Here is a 27,622-nt window from a genome sequence, read left to right as displayed (position 1 = left end):
AACACCCCATGGACCTTAACCTCGCGGCCAGGGTTCAATCCTCCCTCCAACACCCCATGGACCTTAACCTCGCGACCAGGGTTCAATCCTCCCTCCATTTTCTAAACCTGTTTGCCCTTCAACATATTAAGGTTTTGTTTCTGTCTCTGAAAAAGTGGTCAGGACAGTAAATAGTTTTGAACAATAATTCTCGGAGTATTGTCTTGAACTTTATCGGGAAATTGTAGAACTGAAGGTGTTTAAGCAGGCAGTAATATTCAAACTAAAACTGGTTTGAATCAGGAAGTGCTGAGGGTGAACATGGCTTCCAGACAACAAGCAGAGAGTTGGACCGAGGAGACAATTTGTCCCATTTGTCTCGATTTCTTCACAGATCCGGTAGTACTGGAATGTGGACACAACTTCTGCCGCTCCTGCATCACCCAGTGTTGGGAAAAGAAGGAGATAAACTCCTGCCCGGAATGTAGAGAGGAGTTTCAGGAAAAAAACCTCAGGAAAAGTCGGTCCTTGGCGAATCTGGCCGAGAAAGCTCGAGAATTAAAGCTGAATCCGAAAGAGAAGGAAAGTAAACTTCACTGTGAGAAACACCAGGAAGAACTGAAGCTGTTTTGTGAAACTGACAAGAAATTGATGTGTCTGATTTGTGTGACTGCGGAGAAACACAGAGAGCACCGCTTTCTGCAGATTAAAGAAGCTGTTGAAATCTACAAGGTAAAAGGGTAAATATTTAATAACCTGATCTCATTTTCCTGTCCTGACACTTTCATTCTGTGATTTTCTCTCCCAATCCCAGGATCAGCTGAAAGTTTCCTTAGATTCTCTCACAGAGAAGACATTGGCAGTTCGAGAAACGGAACAGAAACAGAAAGGGAAGATTTCTGAAGTTAGGGTAAGGTCTCCCTGTGCTGATTTTCTGGGATCTCGGTTAGTTTTGTTCCCTTTATCGCAGGACATTAATTATGTTTCACATTTCATTGGGTAGGAACAGTCGAGCAGTCTGCAGACCCACATCACATCTGAGTTTGCTAAAATGCACCAGATTCTCACTGAGAAAGAGCAGCGTTTACTCAGAGATCTCAGGGAAGAAGAGGAGAGGATTCTAGAACCAATGGAGAGAAACCTTCGAGAGATTCAGGAGAATTTAAATTCTATTGAGGAGAAACTCTCAAAGTTGCAGAAACGGATGGAGCAAAAAGACCAGCTGATATTTCTGAAGGTGAGGGAATATATTGTGCCTCAGTTCAGGGAAACTTCACATAGTCACTAAATAACTGACAATAACTGTGAAATTCATATAGAATTTACTGAAAAACAGTAACCGAATTGAACAAATTTCTGTCTATTCCGTGAAAATTCTGCCATGTCTCTGAACTAATGGCTCTCAGGAATACCTGTAACCTCCTGAGTATAAGTTTTCTTGATCTTCATACTTGCTTTCTGATTATTTCCATGTTTCCCGAGTTTAATTTCCTCCTGGAACTCCCATTTCAATCCAGTTCCATGTTGTGAGTGTGTGGGTGTGTTTGGTAAGGTGTGTGAGAGTCACTGGGGCTGATTCTCCCAAAACTATTCAAAGTCCTGGACTTGCATAAAAACTGGAATAACTCCCACTGGGTTTTTTATAGTGGGATTTTCAAAATTAATCACCCAAACTCTGAGTATTGTGGAGTGCCTCAGCGAGATTCACGCTGAAAATCAGGGAACGGCCCCATTCCCGTTCAAGAGTCCGGCAACGTAGCTCTGAGTGAGCCACTGCACATGCACCGATCTGTCAGAGCGGAGGTTGCTGGCCATTTCCGCAACCCTGCATTGCTGCTCCTTCGACACCAAACCCGCCCCCCACCACCCCCCGAGCCTCCTGGTTGCTGGCCTCTTGAACCTCTCCAGGCATGCGACAATGACCCCCCCCCCCACCCCCCGCCAACTGGCCTGTCACTCTTGATCTCCCTGAACTCCAATCCTGCCGCTACCTCCCCCTCCCGCCACAACCTGGATGGCCAGTCCTGATCAACACCTTCCCTTCCTCTGCCACCAATCCCTATGCAGAGTGGCAGTGGGACCCATCTACCTCCCCACCCACTCCCACCGATTGCCCTTACAACAGGCCCCACCCTCATTGCCCTGCCCCCTCTCCCATTGGCACTGCTCGATGACCAGTGGGTATTGCCATTTTGCCCCTTGGGCATTGCTGGGGGGCCAGGCTGGCACTGCTCTGGGTGCACACCCCTTACTCCCGACCTCCTGGAGGGGGCCTCCATGGCCTCTGTTCCCTCCAGTGGGGTCGGGCCACCTGCTCCTGTTATCGGGAGCTGTTGTAAACCCGCTGGAGTGAAGCAATCCTGGCAGAGGGAGACACAATAGCGGGTTTGGAGAGTCTAATCCCAGACCCACTAATTAGATGTAAATAGGAATTTAAATATGGAAATCAGCTCGGCGGAGTTGATGACATCACAAATCTTCTTCTGGGAGACGTGTGGAGCCTGTGGCGCCGAGCGGGGAGCCCCTGAACAACCCCCACTGATGTCTCCCAGCCTGTTACATTGCTGGAGCATCACAGTGAGCTGGGAGAATAACCCCCACTGTCTGTCAGCAGGACTGATATCCAGTTCCAGTTCCATGTTGTGAGTGTGTGGGTGTGTCTGGTACGGTGTGTGAGAGTCACTGTGTCTGTGAGTGGGACTGATGTTCAATTCCAGTTTATTTGACTCTCCACAATCTTCCTTCCAAAATGTATCACTTTACATTTCCGTGTGAAATCTCATCTGCTCTGAGTCTGCTCATTTCACCAGCCTGTCTAACTGCTCCTGAAATCTGTTACTGTCACCCTCACTGTTCCTGATTCATTTCTTTCAGGAGGAAGCTTGTCGGAAGAGAAGGTAGGACATGTTCTTTACTGAAACTCTGCAGTTTGGTAAAATAAACTCAGTGAAGTGTTATTATGTATTTATTTGTTGGCTGTTGTCACAACTTTAAGTAGTTGGTCATTAGTTACCAAGACATCACACACTGCAGGAAATGATAAGCTCCGTGTATACGCACTGACGAGAGCTTTATGATAACTCACTTTATTACAGTGATTTTACATAACTGTTCTACGATATTGTAATAAATAACCGGGAAGTGTAAATAATACAATCTGATTCACAGGCCGGAAGTGATCACTTGCCCGATGTTGGCTGTTAGTGTCTGTGACCTTCCCACTGACCCTGAGAGAGCCACATGGTCCATGTTTCCAAGGAGTGGGTCACCCATGTCCCTGCATGGAGCCTGACCAACCCGAGAAAGTCTCACGTTAAAGGGGGGAAACGGATTCTAATTTTATACTCAATACAAACTGGCTCTGTGGCCTTAACAACCACAACACTTGTATTTATATACTGCCTTTATTGGAAATTAATATCCTAAGGACTTTCACAGGAGCGTTATTGAGTAAATTTACACAGAGCCAAATAAGGAAATATTAATCTGGATGACAGAGGTGGATTTCAGAGAGCGTCTTAAAGGAAGAAAGAGAATTAGAAAGATAGAAAGGATCAGGGAGAGAATTCCAGAGCTCAGGACCTCGGCAGCTGAAGGTCCAGCTCCCAGTGGGGGAGAGACTGAAATCAGAGATGTTCAAGGTGCCGGAAGTAGAGGCGAGCTGGATTCTGGGAGGGTTGTGGGGCCCAGGGATTGCAGAATGGGATATTCAGCTTTGGGATGTTTTCAGCCTTTGTCTTTGTTCGATAAACTTTGTTTATAATACAGCAAGTGGACAGGCTAAATGATTATCATTTCCTGCAGTCTGTGATGGTTGTTATCAGATTTTGAACCTTTTTCAAGACATGGCTGTTTCCATTCTCTTCCCTTGAATTTAAAAGTTATCCCTTTCTCAGTTGGAGAAACAGGATTGACATTTCACTTTGTACATCTTCCCTATCATCAAAAATGCTGAAAACTTGACCATTGAAATAAGTTCTAAAATCTTCCAACAAATACAAATTCATAGCATCATTTTTACCATTTACAGGATTAGTGATGAGTATCACACACTCTCAGTATCTGCTGCCGCCCTGTCTATCGGGAAGTACAAAGACCTTTTACAGTACAGAACGTGGAGAGAAATGATAAACTTCATTAACCCCGGTAAATCTCTTATATTAATTTTCCTGATTATCAATCCAGCTGTAAATATATTGAATGGGCTCCAAAAATCCAGATTAAACACTCCCATTCCCGGTTGTTAATACCTGGAGTCTTCCCATTCTGATATTTTGCTTCCTGTTGGTTCCTCTGGGTAAGTGTCTGAAGCCATCAGCACTGTGTGTCAAAGCAGTGAAGGGATCTGTATAACCAGAGGAATAGAGCACCAATCTCAGGATGTGAAATGGAATTGCTCCAGGAGACTGGACTTGTGTCATTTGTCATTGTGGGAAACATTTTTTTATCATCATTTATCAGGAAGACACACTGACATTAGAGAGCAAGTGTTAAATGACAGACAATTTGGTCTGTTTGGTGGAATTGGACACATTAATCAAGAGGAGGGACTGCAGAAACTGAGTCTGCACTGCATAAGAGAGGGAGCGTGGTGATCTTATTGAAATGTTCAAGGTTCGGAATAAAAGGGAGATTATAAACATCCACATGTTTCACACGGTCGCGGAGTCTAGATCAAAGTAGGTATAGCTTTTAAATCTAGAATAGGGAGGGTGACAGGGCAGTTTGGATTGAGTGAGGTTGAGTTTTTGAGTGACTCCATTGAGGTAGTGAACCAGTGAACCCACCGCTCACTTTATGAATTTGATCAGAGGCCCAATCCATTCTGAGGGCTGATCTTCAGAACAAAATGACTGTCCAGTTTCCCACTGGTGTGCAGTATGGGAAAATGTTCTGTCATTCCTGAGGAGGGAACAGGGGATAAGAAATCCTCATGAATACACAGCGGGGGGTGAGAGAGAAAGGAGCAGCAAGCAGCAGTAAGAAAAATAACTCACCTCCTGGTCACAGAGAAATCATCAAAAGCCCCTTCATTCCTGCAGCGTGAACCTGAACACTTCAGAACCAGTGGCATAATTCTGAGGAACAGTCACTGTTCGAGTGTAGAAAATGAGAAAACCAATTTCCAAACAACAACATCTTAGAGCAGTATTGTGATAATGATGAAGTTTTCTGTTTTTTGATGATGTTGTTTGCGATATAAATATTAGGCAGGAAACAGAGCAAATAAACTCCTTACATCATTTCCAATGGGGTTTGCAGTGGTCCCTTTAAGACCAGGAATTAAACCATTGTAAAGATTGTTCCTCTGGGTGGGGTATCACCATCCAATGGAAGATCAAGATTGTATTGAGTCTCCAGTTATACCAAATGTCTCCAGTTTGTACAGACAATGTGACTTCTCCTCATGTTTAGTGTGGGAACACTGGATACCTATTTTGCTGCTGCTACATTATTGTGGGGGTTTGATCTCTGCCATTCTTTACATTCTGATCAGTCATCTGACCTGCCATTCAGCTTTGCTCAGTTATATGCTTTTTCCATGAATTTGAGCCTTTCCTTAACTTCTTCAGTGAATCACAGACGGTGGATCCTCCCATTGGGGATTTTCTTTACAGTAGGAATATATTTATTCTGAATATTCTGAAATATCCTCTTAAATATCTGCCATTGTTTGTCTGTCAACATATCCCCAAGCCTGGGGACCCGGTTCAGTACAACTAGCTTAGCTTCGTGACTAGATAGTTGCTCCTATTTAAGTTTAAAATACTGATCTTCGACCCTCTCTTTCCCCTTTCAAACTGGATTTCAAATTCAATCATATTGTAGTTGCTGCTACCTAGTGCTGCCTTCACTCTGAAGTCACTAATTATTCCTGTCACATTACACAAAGCCAAGTCTAATCAATCCTACTCTGTGGTTAGTCCCGGAACGTTCTGCTATGAGAAACTTTCTCAAAAGAATTTTGTGAACTCCCCATCCAGGAAACTACAGCCTGATTTTTCCAGTTTATATTTAGATTAAAATCACCCATGATTATTACTGTCTCTTTATCTGTGACCCACATTGTGGCTACTGTTGCGAGGATTGTAGACCACACCCACTATTGACTTCTTTCCCCTACTGTTCGCCATCTCCAAACCAATTTTATATCTGGATCTCTTGAGCCAAGGTCATCTCCAGCTATTGCACCAATGAGGTCCTTGATAAACAGCGCTACCCCTCCACCTTTACCGAGCCTTCTATCCTTTTTCAATGTCATTAAATGTTATCCGTTCCTCCTGCAGCAATGACTCTCTAAAGTTATCAGATCATATTCATTTACTTCAATGTGTGTTATCAATTTGTTTACTTTGTTATGAACATTGTGTACATTCACATATACAGCATTTAGTTTCATCATTTTATCATCTTGAGGGTTGCTTGAGGGTTACAAGGTAGGTAGGAATGACTTAAAAAAGGGCTTCGGAGTGCTAGGAGGGAGCATGAGAAGTCCTTGGTGGGTCGGATGAAGGAAAATCCCAAGGATTTTTACTCTTGTGAGAAATAAAATAATGACCAGGGTGAGGTTAGGGCCAGTCAAGGATAGTAGTGGGAACTTGTGCATGGAGTCAGAGATCGGTAAGGCGTTGAATGAATACTTCTCTTCAGTGTTCACTAAGGAGAGGGGCCATGTTTTTGAGGATGAGAGTGTGATACAAGCTGATTGAATAAGGGAGGTAGATGTTCTGAGGGAAGAGTATTAGCATTTTTGAAAAACTCGAGGGTCGATAAGTCCCCTGGGCCAGATGGGATACATCGTAGGATACTTTGGCAGGCAAGGGATGAGATTGCGGAGCCTTTAGCTTTGATCTTTGGGTCCTCACTGTCCACAGGGATTGTGCCAGAGGACTGGAGAGTGGCAAATGTTGTTCCTGTCTTCAAGATAGGAAATAGGAATGACCCTGGTAATTATAGACCAGTCTTACTTCAGTGGTCGGTAAGTTAATGCAAAGGGTCCTGAAAGATAGGATTTATGACCATTTGGAAAGATGCAGCTTCATCCGGGATAGTCAGTATGGTTTCGTGAGGGGTAAGTCCTGCCTCACAAATTTGATTGAATTCTTTGAGGAGGTAACTAAGTGTGTAGACGAAGGTAGAGCAGTTGGTGTCATATACATGGATTTTAGTAAGGCGTTTGATAAGGTTCCCCATGGTAGGCTCATGAAGAAAGTGAGGAGGTGTGGGATAGAAGGAAATTTGGCCGATTGGGTAAGTAACTGGCTGTCTCAAAGTAGTAAGAAGTATCTCAACACCAGGTTAAAGTCCAACAGGTTTATTTGATATTAAACCCACAAGCTTTCAGGGTTTGCCCCTTCATCAGGTGAGTAGAGTGTTCTGGTTTCAGAGAATATAACAGCACACACAGTTTACAGATACTGATTAGAATGCGAGTCTTTACAGCTAACCTGCTATTCAAGTCTTAAAGATGCAGACAATATGAGTGGAGAGAGCATTAGGTTAAAGAGATGTGTATTGTCTCCAGACAGTACAGTAAGTGAGGTTTTGCAACCCCAGGCAAGTTATGGGGGTTACAGATAATGCAACATGAAGCCAAGATCCCGATTGAGGCCGTCCTCGTGTGCGGAACTTGCCTATCAGTCTCTGCTCAACGACTCTGAGCAGTCGTGCGTCGTAAAGGCCGCCTTAGAGAATACTTACCTGAAGATCATTCAGCCTCTGACCTTCGGGTAAGCATTCTCCAAGGCAGCCTTCACGACACACGACAGCACAGAGTCGCTGAGCAGAGACTGATAACCAAGTTCCACACATGAGGACAGCCTCAACCAGGATCTTGGGTTCATGTTGCATTATCTGTAACCCCCATAACTTGCCTGGGTTTGCAAAACCTCACTTACTGTACTGTCTGGAGACAATACACATCTCTTTAACCTAATGCTCTCTCCACTCACATTGTCTGCATCTTTCAGACTTGAATAGCAGGTTAGCTGTAAAGACTCACATTCTAATCAGCATTCTGTAAACTGTTGTGTCGTTCCATGCTCTGTCTGAGACCAGAACATGCCACTCACCTGATGAAGGGGCAAACCCCAAAAGCTTGTGGGTTTACTATCATATAAACCTGCTGGACTTTAACCTGGTGTTGTGAGACTTCTTACTGTGTTTACCCCAGTCCAATGCTGGCATCTCCACATCATGTCTCAAAGAAGAAGAGGGTGGTGGTGGAGAGAAAATTTTCAGACTGGAGGCCAGTTACCAGCAGTGTACCTCAGGGATCAATGCTGGGTCCTCTGCTATTTGTGATTTTTATCAATGACTTGGAAGAGGGGGCTGAAGGGTGGATTAGTAAATTTGCTGATGACAACAAGATTGGTGGAGTAGTGGATGAGGTGAAGGACTCTTGCAGGCTGCAGAGAGACATTGATAGGATGCAGAGCTGGGCCGAAAAGTGGCAGATGGAGTTTAACCCTGATAAGTGCGAGATGATTCATTTTGGTAGGACAAACTTGAATGCGGATTCCAGGGTCAACGGCAGGGTTCTGAAGAATGTGGAGGAAAAGAGAGATCTTGGGGTTCATATCCACAGATCTCTGAAGGTTTTCACTCATGTGGATAGAGACGTGAAGAAGGCTTGTAGTGTGTTAGTGTTTATTAACAGCGGGTTTGAGTTTAAGAGTTTAAGAGTGGGGTATGCTGCAACTATACAGGACCTTGGTGAGACCACATTTGGAATATTGTATGCAGTTCTGGCCACCTCACTATAAGGAAGATGTGGAAGCATTGGAGAGAAAGTGCAGAGGAGATTTACCAGGATGCTGCCTGGTTTGGAGGGTAGGTCTTGTGAGGTAAGGTGAGGGAGCTCAGGCTTTTCTCTTTAGAGTGGAGGAGGATGAGAGGCGAGTTAATAGAGGTTTATAAGATGATGAGGGGGATAGATAGAGTGGACGTGCAGAGACTACTTCCTAGGGTGGATATAGCTGTTACTAGTGAGCATAACTTTTAAGGTTCATGGTGGGAGATATAGGAGGGATGTCCAAAGTGTGGAATACACTGCCTGCTGTGATAATGGAGTCGGACACTTTAGGAACTTTCAAGCGGTTATTGGATAGGCACGTGAAGCACTCCAGAATGATAGGGAGTGGGATAGCTTGATCTTGGTTTCGGACATAGCTCGGCACAACATTGAGGGCTGAAGGGCCTGTACTGTGCTGTACTGTTCTGGGTTTCTATGTTTCTGTCTTTATACCATCTAGTCTTGACGACTGGTGTATTCTTAGGTTTTTATCTCTTTGTCCATTCCTGCTACATAAGAACACAAGAAATAGGAGCAGTAGTAGGCCATCCAGCCCTTCGAGCCTGCCCTACCATTCAATAAGATCATGTTTGATCTGAAGTGGATCAGTTCCACTTACCCGCCTGCTCCCCATAACCCTTAATTCCCTTATCAATCAGAAATCTATCTATCTGTGACTTAAATATATTTAATGAGGTAGCCTTCACCACTTCAATGGGCAGGGAATTCCAGAGGTTCACCACCTTCTGAAAGAAGAAGTTCCTCCTCAACTCTGTTCTAAGCTGCTGCCCGCTTATTGTGAGGCTGTGCCCTCTAGTTCTGGTTTCCTTTCTAAGTGGAAAGAATCTCTCTACCTCTACCCTATCCAGCCCCTTCATTATCTTATATGTCTCTATAAGATCCCCCCTCAGCCTTCTAAGCTCCAACGAGTACAGGCCTAATCTACTCAATCTCTCCTCATAAGCTAACCCCCTCATCTCTGGTATCAGCCTGGTGAGCCTTCTCTGTACTCCGTCCAAGGCCAATATACCCTTTCGCAAATAAGGGGACCAAAATTGCACACAGTACTCCAGTTGTGGCCTCGCCAGTGCCTTGCACAGTTGCAGCAAGACCTCCCTGCTTTTATATTCTATCCCCCTCGCGAAAAAGGCCAACATTCTATTCTATGATCCTCATTTCCAATATTATTATGATGGTTTCTTGCCTTGAATCTACCCCTGGATTTGTCATGTATATTCAAGGTAGTTTACCCTCCGAGTTTAGTTTGAAGCCCTCTTCACTTCCCGAGTTATGCAATCTGTTAGAACACTCATTCTAGCAGTTCAGGTGTAGACCGTCCCAACAATCAGGCAGTGTGTGGGGCGGCAAGGTAGCACTGGTTACCACTGCTGCTTCACAGCGCCACTGACCTGGGTTTGATTCCCAGCTTGGTTCACTGTCCGTGTGGAGTTTGCACGTTCTCCCATTGTTAGGGTGGGTTTCCTCTGGGTGCTCTGGTTTCCTCCCACATTCTGAAAGATGTGCTGCTTCGGTGCATTCACCCAAACAGGTGCCAGACTGTGGCGATTCAGGGAATTTCACAGTAACTTCATTGCAGTGTTAATGTAAGCCTTAATTGTGACCAAGAAATAAACTTTAACTTCACTACAGTCCAGTGGTTCTAATATCCATCATTATGAAATGCTTTGAAAGGTTAGTCATGGCACGAATAAATTCCAGCCTCCCAGATTGCCTGGATCCATGACAGTTCGCCAATCGCCGCAAAAGGTCCACAGCAGACACCGTCTCCCTGGCCCTACACTCAAACCTGGATCACCTAGACAACAAAGACACCTCTGTCAGACTCCTATTTATTGACTACAGAACAGCCTTCAACACCATTATTCCGACAAAACTCAACTCAAAATTCCGTGGCTTATGGCTTGTCTCCTCCCTCTGTGACTGGATCCTAGACCACAATCAGTCGGGATGGGTAATGACATCTCCTCAATGATCATCATCAACTCCAGTGCTCCACAGGGCTGTGTTCTCAGTCCCCAACAATACTTCTTATACACCTATGACCATGTGGCCAAATTCCCCTCCAGATCGATTTTCAAGTTAGCTGATGACACTACAAGAGTGGGTCAGATCTCAAACAGCGATGAGTTGGGCTACAGGAAAGAGATAGAGAATCTGGTAAAATGGTGTGACGACAATAATCTCCCTCAATGTGAGTGAAACGACCAATAGTCATCGTCTTCAGGAAACGTAATAGAGGACATGCCCCTGTCTACAACAACACTGAGGAAGTGGAAATGGCCCAGAGCTTCAGGTTTCAAGGTGTTCAGATCATCAACAACCTGTCCTGGTCCCTCCACGCCAACGCTACAGTTAAGAAAGTCCACCAATGTCTCTGCTTTCTCAGAAGGCTTAGGAAATTCAGCATGACCACCAAGATTCTCACTAACTGTTATAGATGCATCATAGAAAGCATTGGTATGGCTCCTACTCTGACCAAGTCTGCAAGAACCTATAAAGGGTTGTGAATGCTGCCTAATCCATCACACAAACCAGCCCGTCCTTCCATTGACTCCGCCTACACTTCCTGCTTCCTCAGGAAAAGCAGCCGGCATAATCAAGGATCCATTGCGCCCTGGACATACTCTCTTTCATTTTCACCCGATGGGAAAAAGATACAAAAGTCTGAGAACACATACCGACCAACTCAAGAACAGCTTTTTCCCTGCTGCCATCAGACTTTTGGTTGGTGCTTTCATATATTGAGCTGCTCTTTCTCTTCACCCTTTCTGTAACTGCAACACTATATTCTGCATCTTATTCTTTCCTTCTCTCATATGTACTCTATGAACAGTACTTTTCATCTGAATAGCCTGCAAGAAACAATATTTTTCACAGTATAAATGTGACAATAATAAATCAAATCAAAACAGCCCCACTATCCCCAATACTGGTGCCAGTGCCCATGATCCAGACACCAGCCATTGAACATTCATCTTTGCCATCTCATTTTCCCTCTGCCAGTTTCCATGTAGCTCAGGTAATGATCCAGAGATTATTACCTTTGAGGTTCTGCTTCTTAATTGGTATCTAGCCTGTCATGGTGACTATGCCCTTTATAGATATCCCAAATATCTCTGCTTGCTTGACTACGTCCCCTCAACCTCTGCGTCCCCGCCCAGCCCACAATGTCCCTGATTGACCATTAGTGGAGTGGACCAGGATGATTTTCTTTGCTTGTCCTATGTCTTTGATACCCACATGGAACACGACCACTGGATCCTCCCATTTCCAATGAAAATTCCTCTCCATCTGAGCACATATCCTGAACCCTGGCACTGGGCGGGCAACACAGCTGTCTGGGTTCTCGCTTTTGCTGCAGAGAACAGTATCTGTGTCCCACATTATATTGTCCCCTCCTGCCACCACATTCCTGTTTGCTATCCCCCACTTGATAGGCTTCCTGTATCATGGTGCCGTGGTTAGACTGCTCATTCACTCTGCAGTCTTTGCTTTCATCCACACAGATTGCAAGCACCTCAAACCTTTTCAACCACTGCAAACTCTGAGGCTCCTCCATTACACTCTGTTCAGTCCCTTTACCTGTCTCACTCTCAGTCACATCCTCCTGTCACTCACTGCTGGCCAAAACAGATGACCCTATTCTAAGAGGTGTGATCATATTCCAGAACAAATTGTCCAGGTATTTCTCCCATTCCCTTACATTGTGCAGTGTCTGCAGTTCAGCCTCTAATTCACTAATTCTGATCTGGAAATCCTCCAGCTGCTTACACTTTCTGCAGATGTGTTAGTCATGGAACATCTGGACATCCAAAATCACACATTCCTCAGCTGCAACATAACAACCGACTTGCACTGTTCCTCATGTTATCTAGTTAAATTTAACTAAATTACTCACTTAATTAACTTAGAATAATTCCAGTGATAACCACATTTCTTCCCCCTGTGCATTTCATACTCGCATGAACTAAATTCACTGCTCACTCAGTCTCCGTCCCAGTCACCTGTTTCATGCACCTATTACTGGATGCATTTTGAAAGGTGTGTCTTATTTATAGACCCTCTGATGAGTCGCTTGCGAGTTTTACTTCCTCTGCACTGATTAACACTCATGAACCAACTGTTTTCAGGTGATTGACAGATAACTGCCACTCCAGATAGTTCTCTAGTTAACATAGAAACTAGAAGCAGGAGTAGATCATTTGGCCCTTCGAACGTGCTCTGCTTTTTATTTTGACCATGTCTGATCATCAAGTTCAATATCCTGATCCACCCTTCTCCCCATATCCCTTGATCCATTAGCCCCAAAAGCTATATCTAATTTCTTGTTGAAATCACACAACATTTTGACCTCAACTCCATTCAGTGACAGTGAATTCCACAGATTCACCAGCCTTTGGGAGAAGAAATTTCTCCTCACCTCAGTTCTAAAAGGTTTACCACTTATCCTCAAATTATGACCCCTTGTTCTGGACTCCTCACATTCTTTATGAATCTCCCCTGTCTAACCCTGTTAGAATTTTATAAGTTTCTATGAGATCCCCGCTCACTCTTCTAAACTCCACTGAATATAATCCTAACCAACTTAGTCTCTCCTCATATGACAGACCTGCCATCCCAGGAATCAGCCTGGTAAACCTTTGCTATACTCTCTCAATAGCAAGACCATCCTTCCTCAGATAAGGACACCAAAACTGCACACAATACTCCAGGTGTGGCCTCACCAATGCCCGATACAATTGCAGCAAAACATCCCGATTCCGATATTCAAATCCTCTCGCGATGAAGGCCAACATATCAAAGAACAAAGAAAATTATAACACAGGAACAGACCCATTGGCCCTGCAAGAATGCATCAAGCATGCTGCCCGACTAAACAAAAAATCCCGACCCTTCCGGGGACCATATCACTCCATTCCCACCCTATTCATTTATTTGTCAAGATTCCCTTAAAAGCTACTATTGTATCTGCTTCCACTACCTCCCTGGGCAGTGAGTTCCAGGTACCTACCACCCTCTATGTAAAAAAACTTGCCTTGCACATCTCCTATAAACCTTGTCCCTCGCACCTTAAACTTATGCTCCCTAGTAATTGACTCTTCCACCCTGGGAAAAAGCTTCTGACTATCCACTCTATCTCTGCCCCTCATAATCTATCAGTTCAACCCTCAACCTCCGTCGTTCCAGTGAGAACAAACCAAGCTTCTCCAATCTCTTAGAACATAGAACATAGAACATTACAGCGCAGAACAGGCCCTTCGGCCCACGATGTTGCGCCGACCAGTTAAAAAACAATGACCCACTTATCTAAACAAATCCCTTTTCGTCCATAAACCTATCCATGGATCTCTTAAACGCCCCCAAACTAGGCACATTTACAACTGCAGTAGGCAGGGCATTCCAATCCCTCACCACCCTCTGGGTAAAGAACCTACCCCTGACATCCGTCCTATAACTACTCCCCCTTAATTGAAAGCCATGCCCCCTCGTGCTAGCTTTCTCCATCCGAGGAAAAAGGCTATCACTATCCACCCTATCTAAACCTCGAATCATCTTATATGTTTCAATAAGATCCCCTCTTAGCCGCCTTCTTTCTAGCGAAAACAACCCCAAATCCCTCAGTCTCTCCTCATAGGACCTCCCCTCCATACCAGGCAACATCCTGGTAAACCTCCTCTGCACCCTCTCCAAAGCCTCCACATCCTTCCTGTAATGCGGGGACCAGAACTGCACACAGTACTCCAAGTGCGGCCGCACCAGAGTTGTGTACAGTTGCAACATGACGCTGCCACTCCTAAATTCAATCCCCCTACCAATAAACGCCAAGACACCGTATGCCTTCTTAACAACCTTATCAACTTGATTCCCAACTTTCAGGGATCTATGTACACATACACCTAGATCCCTCTGTTCATCCACACTATTCAAAGTCCTCCCGTTAGCCCTATACTCAACACATCTGTTATTCCTACCAAAGTGAATTACCTCACACTTCTCCACATTAAACTCCATCCGCCACCTCTCGGCCCAGCTCTGCAACCTGTCTAAATCTCCCTGCAAACTATGACACCCTTCCTCACAATCTACCACACCTCCGACTTTGGTGTCATCAGCAAATATACTAATCCACCCAACTATACCCTCATCCAGATCATTAATAAAAATTACAAACAGCAGTGGCCCCAAAACAGATCCCTGAGGCACAGCACTCGTAACCGAACTCCATGACGAATATTTACCATCAACCACCACCCTCTGTCTCCTATCTGCTAGCCAATTCCTGATCCAATTTCCTAGATTACCCTCAATCCCATACATCTGCATTTTCTGCAGAAGCCTACCATGGTGAACCTTATCAAACGCCTTACTAAAATCCATATATACCACGTCAACTGCCTTACCCCCATCCACCTCTTTGGTCACTTTCTCAAAAAACTCAATAAGGTTAGTAAGGCACGACCTACCTGCTACAAAACCATGCTGACTGTCTCCAATCAATTCATTACTCTCCAAATAACTATAAATCCTATCCCTAATAATTTTTTCTAAAACCTTGCCCACAACAGAAGTAAGACGCACCGGTCTATAATTCCCGGGGAAGTCTCTGTTCCCCTTCTTAAACAATGAGACAACATTCGCTAACCTCCAATCTTCCGGTACTATACCTGAGACCAATGACGACCTGAAGATCAGAGCCAGAGGCTCTGCAATCACCTCTCTTGCCTCCCAGAGAATCCTAGGGTAAATCCCATCCGGACCAGGGGACTTATCTATTTTCAACCCCTCTAGAATATCCAGCACATCCCCCTTATCAACTGCAATGCTGTCTATTTTACACCCCTACAACCCAGTGTCCTCCTCAGCTACATTCATGTCCCCCTGCGTGAACACCGAAGAGAAATATTGGTTCAATGCCTCTCCAATCTCTTCCGGTTCCACACACAACTTCCCTCTACTGTCTGTAACTGGCCCTAATTTTGCCCTAACCAACCTTCTGTTCTTGACATACCTATAGAATGCCTTAGGATTCTCCTTAATCCTATCAGCCAAAGTCTTCTCATGTCCTCTTTTAGCCCTTCTTAACTCACTCTTCAACTCCCTCCTAGCCAATCTAAAGCTTTCTAATGCACTACCTGAGCCCTCAAGCCTCATCCGAACATAAGCCTCCTTTTTCTTTTTAACCAACGAATCAACTTTTTTAGTGCACCACGGTTCCCTAGCTCTACCAAATCCTCCTTGCCTGACAGGGACATACCTATCACAGACTCGCAGTAGCTGCTCCTTGAAAAAACTCCACATTTCGGACGTTCCCAGTCCCTGTAATCTCCTAGTCCAACCTATGCTTCCTAATTCTCTCCTAATAGCCTCATAATTACCCTTCCCCCAGCTAAAACTACTGACCCGAGGTTCATGCCTATCCCTTTCCATCACTAAGGTGAACGTAACCAAATTGTGGTCACTATCACCAAAATGCACACCAACTTCCAAGTCTAGCACCTGGTCTGGCTCATTTCCCAGCACCGAATCCAATATAGCCTCACCTCTAGTTGGCCTATCTACATACTGAGTCAAAAAACCTTCCTGCACAAATGTAATGTAATTGTCAAATGTCTTGTCAAATATAATGCCCTCCATACCAGGCAACATCCTGGCAAATCTTTTCTGTACCCTCGCCAAAGTCTCCACATCCTTCTGATAGTATGGCGACCAGAATTGAACACTATATTCCAAGTGCAGCCTAACTAACGTTCAAAAAAGCTGCAACATGACTTGCCAATTTTTAAACTCAATGCCCTGGCCAATGAAGGCAGGCATGCCGTATGCCTTCTTGACTACCTTCTCCACCTGTGTTGCCACTTTTAGTGACCTGTGTATCTGTACACCCAGATCCCTTTGTCTCTTAATACTCTTAAGGGTTCTGCCATTTACGGTATATTTCCTATCTGTATTAGGCCTTCCAAAATGCATTACCTCATATTTGTCCAGATTAATCTCCATCTGCCATCTCTCTGCCCATGTCTCCAACCGAGCTATAGCTGGCTGCATCCTCTGATGATCCTCACCACTATCTGCAAATCTATCAACCTTTGTGTTATCCACAAACTTACTAATCAAACCAGTTACATTTGGCTTCCTTACTGCCTGCTGTACGCTTGCATTCAGCAACTCATGTACGAGGACACCAAGGTCTCACTGAGTACCCGCCTCTCTCAATTTACACCCATTCAAGTAATAATCTGTATTCCTATTATTGCTACCAAAGTGGATAACTGCACATTTGTCCACATTATACTGCATCTGCCATGCATATACCCACACCCTCAGCCTGTCCAAATCATTCTGAAGCATCTCTTCATCCTCCTCACAGCTGGGCCGACATTAATTTTTGAGAATCTTTTTCCCTTCACATACCTACAGAAACTTATACAGTCAGTTTTTCTGTTCCCCGTTAGCTTCCTTCCACAATCTATTTTACCCTTCTTAATCAATCCCTTGGTCCTCCTTTGCTGAATTTTAAACTGCTCCCAATCGTCAGGCCTATTGCTTTTTCTTGACGATTTGTATGCATCTTCCTTGAATCTAATACTATCTCTAATTTCCCTTGTCAGCCATGGTTTGGGCATAATTCCCTTACCATCTCTTGCATCAAACAGGAATAAACAACTTCTGGAGTTCACCTATTTGTTCTTTAAATACCTGCCATTGCCTGTCACTTTTTCCTTTCAGTAATTTTCCCCAGTCCATCACAGCCAATTCATCCCTCATACCACCATAGATACTTTTATTGAGATTCAGGACCCTGGTCTCAGAATCAACTACATCACTATCCACCTTGACAAAGAATTCTACCATATTATGGTCACTCGTTCCCAAGGGTTCTCTCACAACTAGATTGCCAACTAATCCATTCTCATTGCACAACACCCAGTCCAAGGTGGTTTGTTCCATTGTCAGTTCTCCAAGTTATACAAGTCAGTATAACTTATTGAAGGTTAGTATCACATCCAATTTTGATTCTTAATCTATAGTTAAAAATGAAAAGGTGTTACCAGAACTTACCATGTGAATTTAATTTGCTACTCACACACAGTTGCTGTCTCCCTGAGACCACTAGAAATAGGAACAGGAGTAGGCCATTCAGCCCCTCAAGCCTGCTCTGTCATTCAATAGGATCCTGCCTGAGCTGACATTCCTCATTTCCTCTTTCCTGCCCTTACCCCAAAGCCCTTGTTTCTATTCCTGATCAAGAATCTATCTATCTCAGCCTTTTATATACACAAGGACTCTGTCCCTAAAGCTCTCTGTGGCAAGGTGTTCCAAAGACTCACACCCTCAACTCCACTTTCCCTCCTTAACACCATAATCCTTGATTCCCTCAGTGATTAATAATCTGTCTATCTCAGCCTTAAACATGGTGATCGACCCAGAATCTACAACTCTTTGCAGTTAAGAATTCCAGAGATTCATTACCTTCTGAGAGAAGAAATTCCTCTTCATCTTGGTCTTCAGCTGATGCCTCTTTTTCTGAGCCTAAGCCCTCTGGTCCTCGACTCTCCCATGAGAGGGAACATCCTCTGAGCATTTACTCTGTCAAACCCCTTAATAATCCTCTATGTTTCACTGAGATTACATTTCATTCTTCTAAATTCCAATGAGGAGGGTCCCAAATTGTTTTAACTTTCCTCATAACAATCCGGGGATCATCCTTGTGAGCTTTCTCTGAACTGTCTCCAATGGAGTAATAACTTTCCTTCAATAAGGGGAACCAAAACTGTTCACAGTGCTCCAGATATGGTCTCACTAGTACCTTGTACAGTTGCAGCAAGATTTCTCTACTCTTACACTTCATCCCTCTTGAAATAAGGCCCAACATTCCATAAACCTTCCCGATTTCCTGCTGCCGCTGTGTACTAGCGTTCTGTGTTTTGTGCACAAGAACCCACAAATCCCTTTATTTTAAACTTTCTTCCATTTTTCTCCATTTAAATAATACTCTGTTCATTTGTCCTCCCTTCCAAATTGAACAACTTCACATTTCCGTTCCATTTGTCAACTTTTTGCTCACTTACTTAACCTATCAAGATCTCTCTGCAAACTGTTTCCCTCTCACAACTTTCTTTCTACCTATTTTTTATCTGCAAATTCGTCGACAGTACATTTGCTTCCTTCATCCAAGTCATAGTAAGAAGTCCCACAATACCAGGTTAAAGTCCAACACGTTTATCTGGTGTCATGAGCTTTTGGAACGTTGCTCCTTCATCAGGTTCATACAGTACATTTGCTCCCTTCATCCAAGTCATTATATATATCATAAACAGTTGCGGACACAGCACTGATTCCTGTGGAGTTAGAGGTTATCAACATGAAAATGAACTCTTTATCCCCACTTGCTGTTCCCTGCCCCTTTGACAATTCTCTATCCATGCCAATATCCAACTCCAACACCATGGATTTAAGCATCTTATGACTTAACCTCGTGTGAGGTATCTTGTCAAATGCCTTCTGGAAGTCAAAATACAACACATCTACTGGTTCCCCGCTATCCACACTGCTTTCGATCTTCTCAAAAAACTCTAATAAATTCTTCGGACATGATTTCCCTTTCATGAATCCGTGCTGACTCAGCTTGATTAGATTATCATTTTCTAAATGTGCCCTATTACTTTAATTGATTCCAACATTTTTTCAACACTAGATGTTAGGTTAATCGGCTGATAGTTACCTTCGTTTAGCCTCTTTCCCTCTTTGTGGAGCGGTGTCACATTGTCAGTTTTCCAATCCTCCGATACTTCTTTAGAATCAGAAAGGATTTTTGGAAAATTACAACCAATGAATCCACTATCTGTGTCGCTAGTTCCTTTAGGATCACTCCGGTGTAGTCACCTCACTCTTCAGACACCCCCTCAGACAGCCCAAACATCTCTAGTTCCCTGACCCAAACCTCCACCTCTCTCTCTCCCCCAGTCCACAATGTCACCCCAATTGAACAACACTCGCTGACTGGACCAGGACGGATTTCTGAGCCCAGCAATAGTGAGAATGTTTGTGGACACTATGGGTATGCAAGAGCTCACCAAAGAGCTGGAACTATCACAGACAATGGGTCTGATAAAGGGCAGGCATTTATCCAAAGATCAATGTTAGGTTTACAAGTTGTGTTTTGGTCTTGGGATATCTTGACAATATCACAGTTGACCTGTCATTTCTACAGGAGTGTGAGATGCCTCACCTCAGCACTTACAGTCCATGGTCACGATGGTGGTCTGATTGATCTGATCAGGAGGACATGATTCCTGTTCCTGTAGCCTGGATATTCTGCTGTGGAGAGGGAACTTCACCATCTCTGATGTTGTGGAGATGATGGGCAGTCACCTCCTCATATCACACGTACTGTATAAGAATGCACTGCTCTGGTTAATCAATGTGTACACCCCAGCTCAAAACAGCAAGTGATGGGCCATCCTTCAGCAGCTCGCACTGCTGCTGGTGAATTCCAGGCCGGTCACTCTGGACAGTGACATGAACATCATCAATATAGCTGGACGATCCAACAGTGCTGACAGTAAACTGTGTGTCACATCCAGCCTGATGATGACAATGGTAAAAAAACCCCAAGCTGCACAATGTCTTTAGCAGCCCAGGTGACAGAGTGCCGCACAGATTCACCCACTCGAGGCCAAACAGGTCTGTGCATTCCAGGATAGAATTCCTGTTTTATCCCAAGTGTTCACAGTGAGAGTGGATGATGTCAGGCAGGTGTAGAGATTCTGCTTTCGTTATTTAGGAGATTAATGGGACCATATCTGGAGCACGGTGAAAGAGTGGAGATCCTTGGAAGCCCTCTTTGATGTAGATTGTGAATAGCTGAGACCCAAGCACTGATCTCTGTGTTACCCCACTAGTGACAGGCTGCTCACACCTCATAATAAGCAGTTATCCCTACTCTCTTTTTTCTGGGTGTTAATCAGTTCCCTTATACATATACTGGCATGTACTGCATGCTAGTACATTCCACCAAGTTTCATCAGCTCTAAAGTTATTTACTAACCTTTTGTGTGGGAACTTATTAAAAGCTTTCTGAAAATCTAAGTACACCAGATCCACCAGTTACAGCTTAACTATTCTGCCAATACATTCTTCAAAATCTCCAACCAGTTTGTTAAACTGATTCCCTTTCATAAATCCCCATTGACTGTGTCCAATGTCATCATTATTTTGTCAGTGTTCAGTTATTACATCATCTGTTACAGATCCTAGCATTTTCCCTCTGCCTAATGTCGGGCTCACAGTAAAAAGTCTGACAACACCAGGTTTTAGTCCAACCGATTTATTTGATAGTAAACTCACAAGCTTTCGAGGGGACTGCTAACAGTTTTTTCATTCCACATATTCTCTCTGCCTTCTTTCTTAAACATCGGAGTTCAATTTGCATTTTCCAATCTGTAGGAACAATTCCAGAGTCTGTAGAATTTTGAAAGATAACCACCAATGCATCTACTTTGTCTACAGTCACTACTTTCAGCAGCTGAGGTAGAGACCACCAGGTCTGGGGAAATTTATCTACTTTAAATCTCATTCATTTCTGTATTTCTGTATTTCTACGATTCCTATCAGCCGAAGAGTATCTTGTAGTTCCTCATTAATGCCAGTCACCTGATCCTACATTATCTATAGGAGGTTTTTAATGGTGATCATTGACATCTGGACAGATTACTGAGAAAGTGTGTGCGTTCTGCCTTCGTCATTTCATCTAACATGAGGTTTGAGGTGTGTGTGAGACGAGTGCCTGGAGCAGTCAGGTAGTAACCTAATCAATGCACCACTGCGCCTCCTCAAAAATTATTGTGTTTCTTTCAAATTATGGAATCTTATGGCTTTATACCCTTCTTTAGTAACTGGGATTTCAAATTTGCTCTGAGCACCAAAATACGTTGATTGTTCCTATTCTGAACATAACCAAATATGGAGCCTCTTCCGATATTGTAACAAATTTGGGGTTTGGTCTGATATCGCACCAAGAAACTGCAAAACTCTAGGGTAGAGAGGGATCTGGATGTCCTGGTATAAAAATCATAAAACGTTAGTTTGCATGTACAGCAAGTAATTAGGAATATAAATGGCATGTTGGTGTTTATTGTAAGGAGCATCAAGTATAAAAACTGTGCCTGCAGGGGTACAGGGCCTTAGTGAGATTTTGACCTCCTTACAGAAGATCATGAGATCATAAGACACAAGAACAGAGATAGGCCATTCGGCTCATTGAGTCTGCTCTGTCATTCAATGAGATCAGGACTGGTCTGATGTGATAATCCTTCAACTCCATTTTCCCACCTTATTTCCATAACCCTGATTCCATTACTGATTAAAAATCTGTCTCTCTCAGCCCTAAAGATATGTCCCAGCCTCTACAGCTCTCTGCGGTAAAGAGTTCCAAGGATTCACTACCTCTGAGAGAAGAAATTCCTTCTCATCTCTGTCTGACATGAACAACCCTTTGCTCTGAGAATATGGCCTTTTGTCCTGGACCCTCCCACAAGGGGAAACAACCTATCAGCATCCAATCTGTTAAGCCACCTGAGAATCCTATATGTATCAATAAGGTCACCTCTCATTCTTCTAAACTCCAATGAGTACAGGCCCATCCTGCTTAGCCTCGATTGATAAAAATATCCCTCCATATTTGGAATCAATCTAATGAACTTTCTCTGGACTGCCTCTAAAGCTGGTATGTCTTTTCTGAGGTAAGGAGATGAAGACAGTATTCCAGGTGTGGTCTAACTAGTCACTTGTACAGTTCTAGCAAGACCTCCCTATTTTCATATTCCATTCCCCTTCCAATAACAGTCAATATTCCATTTGTCTTCCCTAACACTTGCTGAACTTGCATGCCAGCTTTTTGTGATTTGTGCACAAGGATTCCAAATAAGAACATAAACATAAGAACATAAGAAATAGGAGCAGGAGTAGGCCATCTAGCCCTTCGAGCCTGCCCCGCCATTCAATAAGATCATCGCTGATCTGTCGTGGCTCAGTTCCACATTCCCGCCCTCTCCCCATAACCCTTAATCCCCTCTCTTATCAAAAACCCATCAACCCGCGTCTTAAAAATATTTAGCGAGGCAGCCTCCACCACTTCAACGGGCAGAGAATTCCAGAGATTCACCACCCTTTGAGTGAAGAAGTTCTTCCTCAACTCCGTTCTAAACCGCCCCCCCTTTATCTTGAGGCTGTGCCCCCTAGTCCTACTGTCCTTTCTGAGTGGGAAGAGTCTCTCCACCTCTACCCTATCCATCCCATTCATCATCTTATATGTCTCAATGAGATCTCCCCTCATTCTTCTAAACTCTAACGAGGACAAGCCTAGTTTATTCAGCCTCTCCTCATAGCTCAACCCCTTCAACTCCGGCATCAGCCTAGTAAATCTCCTCTGCACTCCCTCCAAGGCCAAAATATCCTTGCGTAAGTACAGCGCCCAAAACTGCACACAGTACTCCAGCTGCGGCCTCACCAATGCCCTATACAGCTGCAGCAAGACCTCCCTACTTTTATATTCAATCCCCCTCGCTATGAAGGCCAGCATCCCATTCGCCTTCCTGACCACCTGCTGCACCTGTGCTGCAGCTTTCTGCAGTCTTTCTCTATTTCTATAATATCCAGCTCCTTTATTCTTCCCACCAATGTGCATAACTTCACATTTTCCTGCGTTATTTTTCATCTGCCAAGCTTTCACCCACACACCAATTTTATTTTTATCCCTCTGTAGATTCTGTCATCCTCACCACTTGCCTTCCCAACTATTTTTGTGTTATCCTCAAACTTAGCAATAGTACATTCACTTCCCTCATCCAAAACGGTTAATATAGATAATACTAGGGTCTTTTAAGAGACTTCTGGATGAGTACATGAGAATTAGTAGGATTGAGGGCGATAGGTAAGCCTAGTAGGTAGAGATATGATTGGCGCAACTTGTGGGCCGAAGGGCCTGTTTGTGCTGTAGTTTTTCTATGTTCTATGTTCTATAAAAAATGACCATTGTTTAGAGACTGATTCCTGGGATGAAGGCGGGAGCAGATAGAGAGGAGATGTCAGGGGTAAGTTTTTCACTCAGAGGGTGGTGGGTGCGTGGAATCAGCTGCCGGCAGTGATGGTGGAGGCGGATTCGATAAGGTCTTTTCAGAGACTTTTGGACAAGTGCATTGGAGTTAGTAAGATAGAGGGTTATAGGTGAGCCTAGTAAGTAGGGACATGTTCGGCGCAACTTGTGGGCCAAAGGGCCGGTTTGTGCTGTAGTTTCTCGATGTTTCTATAAGAACATAAGAACATAAGAAATAGGAGCAGGAGTAGGCCATCTAGCCCTTCGAGCCTGCCCCGCCATTCAATAAGATCATGGCTGATCTGTCGTGGCTCAGTTCCACTTTCCCGCCCTCTCCCCATAACCCTTAATCCCCTCTCTTATCAAAAACCCATCAACCCGCTTCTTAAAAATATTTAGCGAGGCAGCCTCCACCACTTCAACGGGCAGAGAATTCCAGAGATTCACCACCCTTTGAGTGAAGAAGTTCCTCCTCAACTCCGTTCTAAACCGCCTCCCCTTTATCTTGAGGCTGTGTCCCCTAGTCCTACTGTCCTTTCTGAGTGGGAAGAGTCTCTCCACCTCTATCTATGTTATCATGAAAGCCCGAGCAGGTTTGGCCTATACCCATTGGGGTTTAGGAGAATGAGAGGTGATCTTATTGAAACATAGAAGACACTGAGGGGACTCAACAGGATTGATGCTGAGCGGATGTTTCCCTTGCGATGGTGTCTTGTACAATACACAGTTTGAAAATTGGCAATCTCCCATTTAATACAGAAATGAGATTTTGTTTTCTATGAGAGGATGATTTGTGTTGGATTCTCTATCCCAGTGAACAGTGGAGGCCGGATCACTGACAATATTCAATCAGATCAGTCATGATCTTGTTGAGTGGCAGAGCAGGCTAGAAGGGCCGAATGGCCTACTCCTGTTCCGAACTCTTTTGTTCTTGGAATTGATATTTTGTGTGATATCTTACAGACTCGGATTGTGTACAATCTGTACGGTGACATCTACACCATGTTTCACAGAGATATCACCTCCCACCCACTCTCTCCAGCTTTCTCTCCCCCACCTCTGTCCCCTCTCCCCCTCTCCTCAACCTTGACCCTCTTTCCCACTCTCTTTCTCACAGTTTGTCTTCCTTCTCTCAAATTCTCCTTCCCCAATCCCGCTATCTCTCTCTCCTTCCACTCTCTGGCCCATTTGCTCTCCTCTACTCACATACCTCCCCCTTTTCCCCGTTAACTTCTTCTCACCTACGTTCTCTCTTCCCTTTCTCCCTTTCTCACTCATCTCCCACTCTCCCTTTGTCTCTCCCTCTTTAATTTCTCTCTTCTTCTTACCTTGGATGGCACGGTGGCTCAGTGGTTAGCATTCCTGTCTCACAGTGCCAGGGAGCCGGTTTCGATTCCTGGCTTGTGCCACTGTCTGTGCGGAGTCTACACGTTCTCCCCCATGCCTGCGTGGGTTTCCTCCAGGTGTTCCAGTTTCCTCCCACAGTCCGAAAGACATGCTGGTTAGCCATGCTAAATTCTCCTTCAATTGACCCAAACAGGCGCTGAAATGTCGTGACTAGAGGATTTTCACACTAACTTCACTGCAGTGTTAATGTAAGACTACTTGTGACACTAATAAACTTGAAATTCAATCTGTCCCACAATTTCTGTCCCATTTCCCACAACCACTCCATCTCCCTGTCAGGCACTCAGTTGTCCCTCCTACTCCCTATCCATTCTCCCCCTCCACTCTCCCTCAGCACCTTCCTGCTCTCCCCCATCTATGCATAATCTCTCTGCACCTCACCTCCTATCCCCTTTCCTCATCATTCTACTATACTTCTCTCCCTCACTCAGACTCTCTCCCCTGTCCCTCTGTCCCACATTTTTCCCTGCTTCTCCTGTTTTATTTCCCATGCTGTCTTTCACACGGAAGGGTCTGTTTATGTCTTCAGAATAAACTTGAACACAACTGGTCTGAAGTAAATACTCTTCTATTTAAGCTTCTTTTATCAGCATTTTCCAGAAAGCGAAATAAGAATTACCCGAGAGAGAGAAAGAGAAGGAGCGAGAGCAGCCAAAAACCAATGCTGACATCAAACAACTCATAGTCTGGATCAAACAAACATCGATCTGTGTCTACAATATAACTAAATACTTATATTATTACAAGGTTCCTATAAACAGTCTCCAGCAGCACCAACAACTTGTTTCTGTGGCCATAACAAAGCTTCTGTACATTGGATTTTCAGAGAATACAGTGAGATATGGGCCAAACGCGGGCAATTGGGACCAGCTTAAAGGGGTCAAGAAAGGGCAGCATGGACAAGTTGGGCCGTAGGGCCTGTTTCCCTGCTGTAAACCTCTGTGACTTTTTGTGACAACTGGGTCTCCAGGCTGGACCCAGAATTAAGCTGATGTGACCAAAGTAGCTTAAGCTAGCTTAAAGCATCACACAGTTAGTTCCATTAAAAAGAAATACCATAAAATGAAGCCTTTTAAGTGGGCAACCATACAGAAGATCCCACACAACATTCCCTCCTCTCTCTGACTCTCTCTCTCACCATCCTATTCTTCCTCCCACGCTCCTGCTCTCATTAACTATCCTCCTTTCTCTTTCTCACACTTTCCCACTTTTGTATTCAGGCTCTCTCTCACTCTCTCTGCCACCCTGAGCTCTGTACTCCTCCATCTTGATCTCACATCCTCCCACACTACCTGCCTTCCAGATGCTCTCCCCACTCTGCCCTTTCTTTCTCATCCACTCTCCCAATCCCTGTCACCTGCTCTGCCGTTCCCTCTCCTGCTTCCACACTCAAAACGTCCCACTCTGACTTGCCCTCTCCCTCATCGCGCTCCCACTCTCCCTCTTTACACTCCTGCTCCCTCCAGGCCCTCTCATTACTGCCTGTTTTCTCTCTTCCCAACTGCACTTCTCCACCTGATTTCTCTTCCCCCTCCCTATCTCTCTGTCACTCACTCTCTCCCCTCTCCTCTGCCTCTCCTTTCTGGTTTATTCCCACTCCTCTCCTCTCCCTCTGGCTCCATGTTGCCATCCCATTCCTGCTCCCACCCTCCCCTCCCCCTCATTCTCCCCTCCCCCTCACAAACCTCTCTCCTCTCTTCCTCACTCCTCACACTCTCTCCCCTCCCCACCCGCTCTCTCTAAATCACTGACTGTGTTATTTTAACTTTCCCCCAGCTCCAGCCTCTCTGACTCTGGATCCGAACACAGCGAATCCCCGGCTCATCCTGTCTGAGGACCGGACCAGTGTGAGACTCGGAGACAAATGGCAGCCGCTCCCTGACACCCCGGAGAGGTTTGATTATTGGACCTTTGTCCTGGGATCAGAGGGATTCACATCAGGGAGACATTACTGGGAGGTGGAGGTGGGGGAGAAGACAGAGTGGATTCTGGGAGTGGCCCGAGAGTCTGTGAACAGGAAAGGGAGAATCTTCCGGAGCCCGGAGACCGGATTCTGGATGGTGAGGCTGAGACCCGGAAGTGATTATTTTGCCCTCACCTCCCCCTCAGAGACCCCCCTCACCCCGAGTGTGAATCTCCGGAAGATCGGGGTTTCCCTGGACTATGAGGGTGGACAGGTGTCATTTTACAATGCGGACAACATGTCCCATCTCCACACTTTCACCCACACTTTCACTGAGAGAATCTTTCCCATCTTCAATCCGGGATGGAATATCGACGGGAAAAACTCGGCGCCGCTGACAATCTGCGGGATTAAAGGTCTCTAA

General features: G+C 44.6%; 1 protein-coding gene across 1 annotated transcript; it reads left to right on the top strand.

Moving 5' to 3' along the window:
- Positions 1–106: 106 nt before the first annotated feature.
- On the top strand, positions 107–27,622 carry LOC145337561 (nuclear factor 7, ovary-like). The gene is made up of 6 exons (XM_080182355.1): positions 107–711; positions 794–889; positions 983–1,216; positions 2,854–2,876; positions 4,010–4,125; positions 27,072–27,622. The coding sequence occupies exons 1-6, from the start codon at positions 301–303 to the stop codon at positions 27,620–27,622; spliced, it is 1,431 nt and encodes a 476-aa protein (XP_080038481.1). The 5' UTR covers positions 107–300.

Source organism: Carcharhinus amblyrhynchos, unplaced genomic scaffold (assembly GCF_965287045.1).
Source record: "Carcharhinus amblyrhynchos unplaced genomic scaffold, sCarAmb.v2.hapA scaffold_52, whole genome shotgun sequence".
Taxonomy (NCBI): domain Eukaryota; kingdom Metazoa; phylum Chordata; class Chondrichthyes; order Carcharhiniformes; family Carcharhinidae; genus Carcharhinus; species Carcharhinus amblyrhynchos.
The sequence above is the reverse complement of the archived record's forward strand: the minus strand, read 5'-3'. Positions and strand labels throughout refer to the sequence as shown.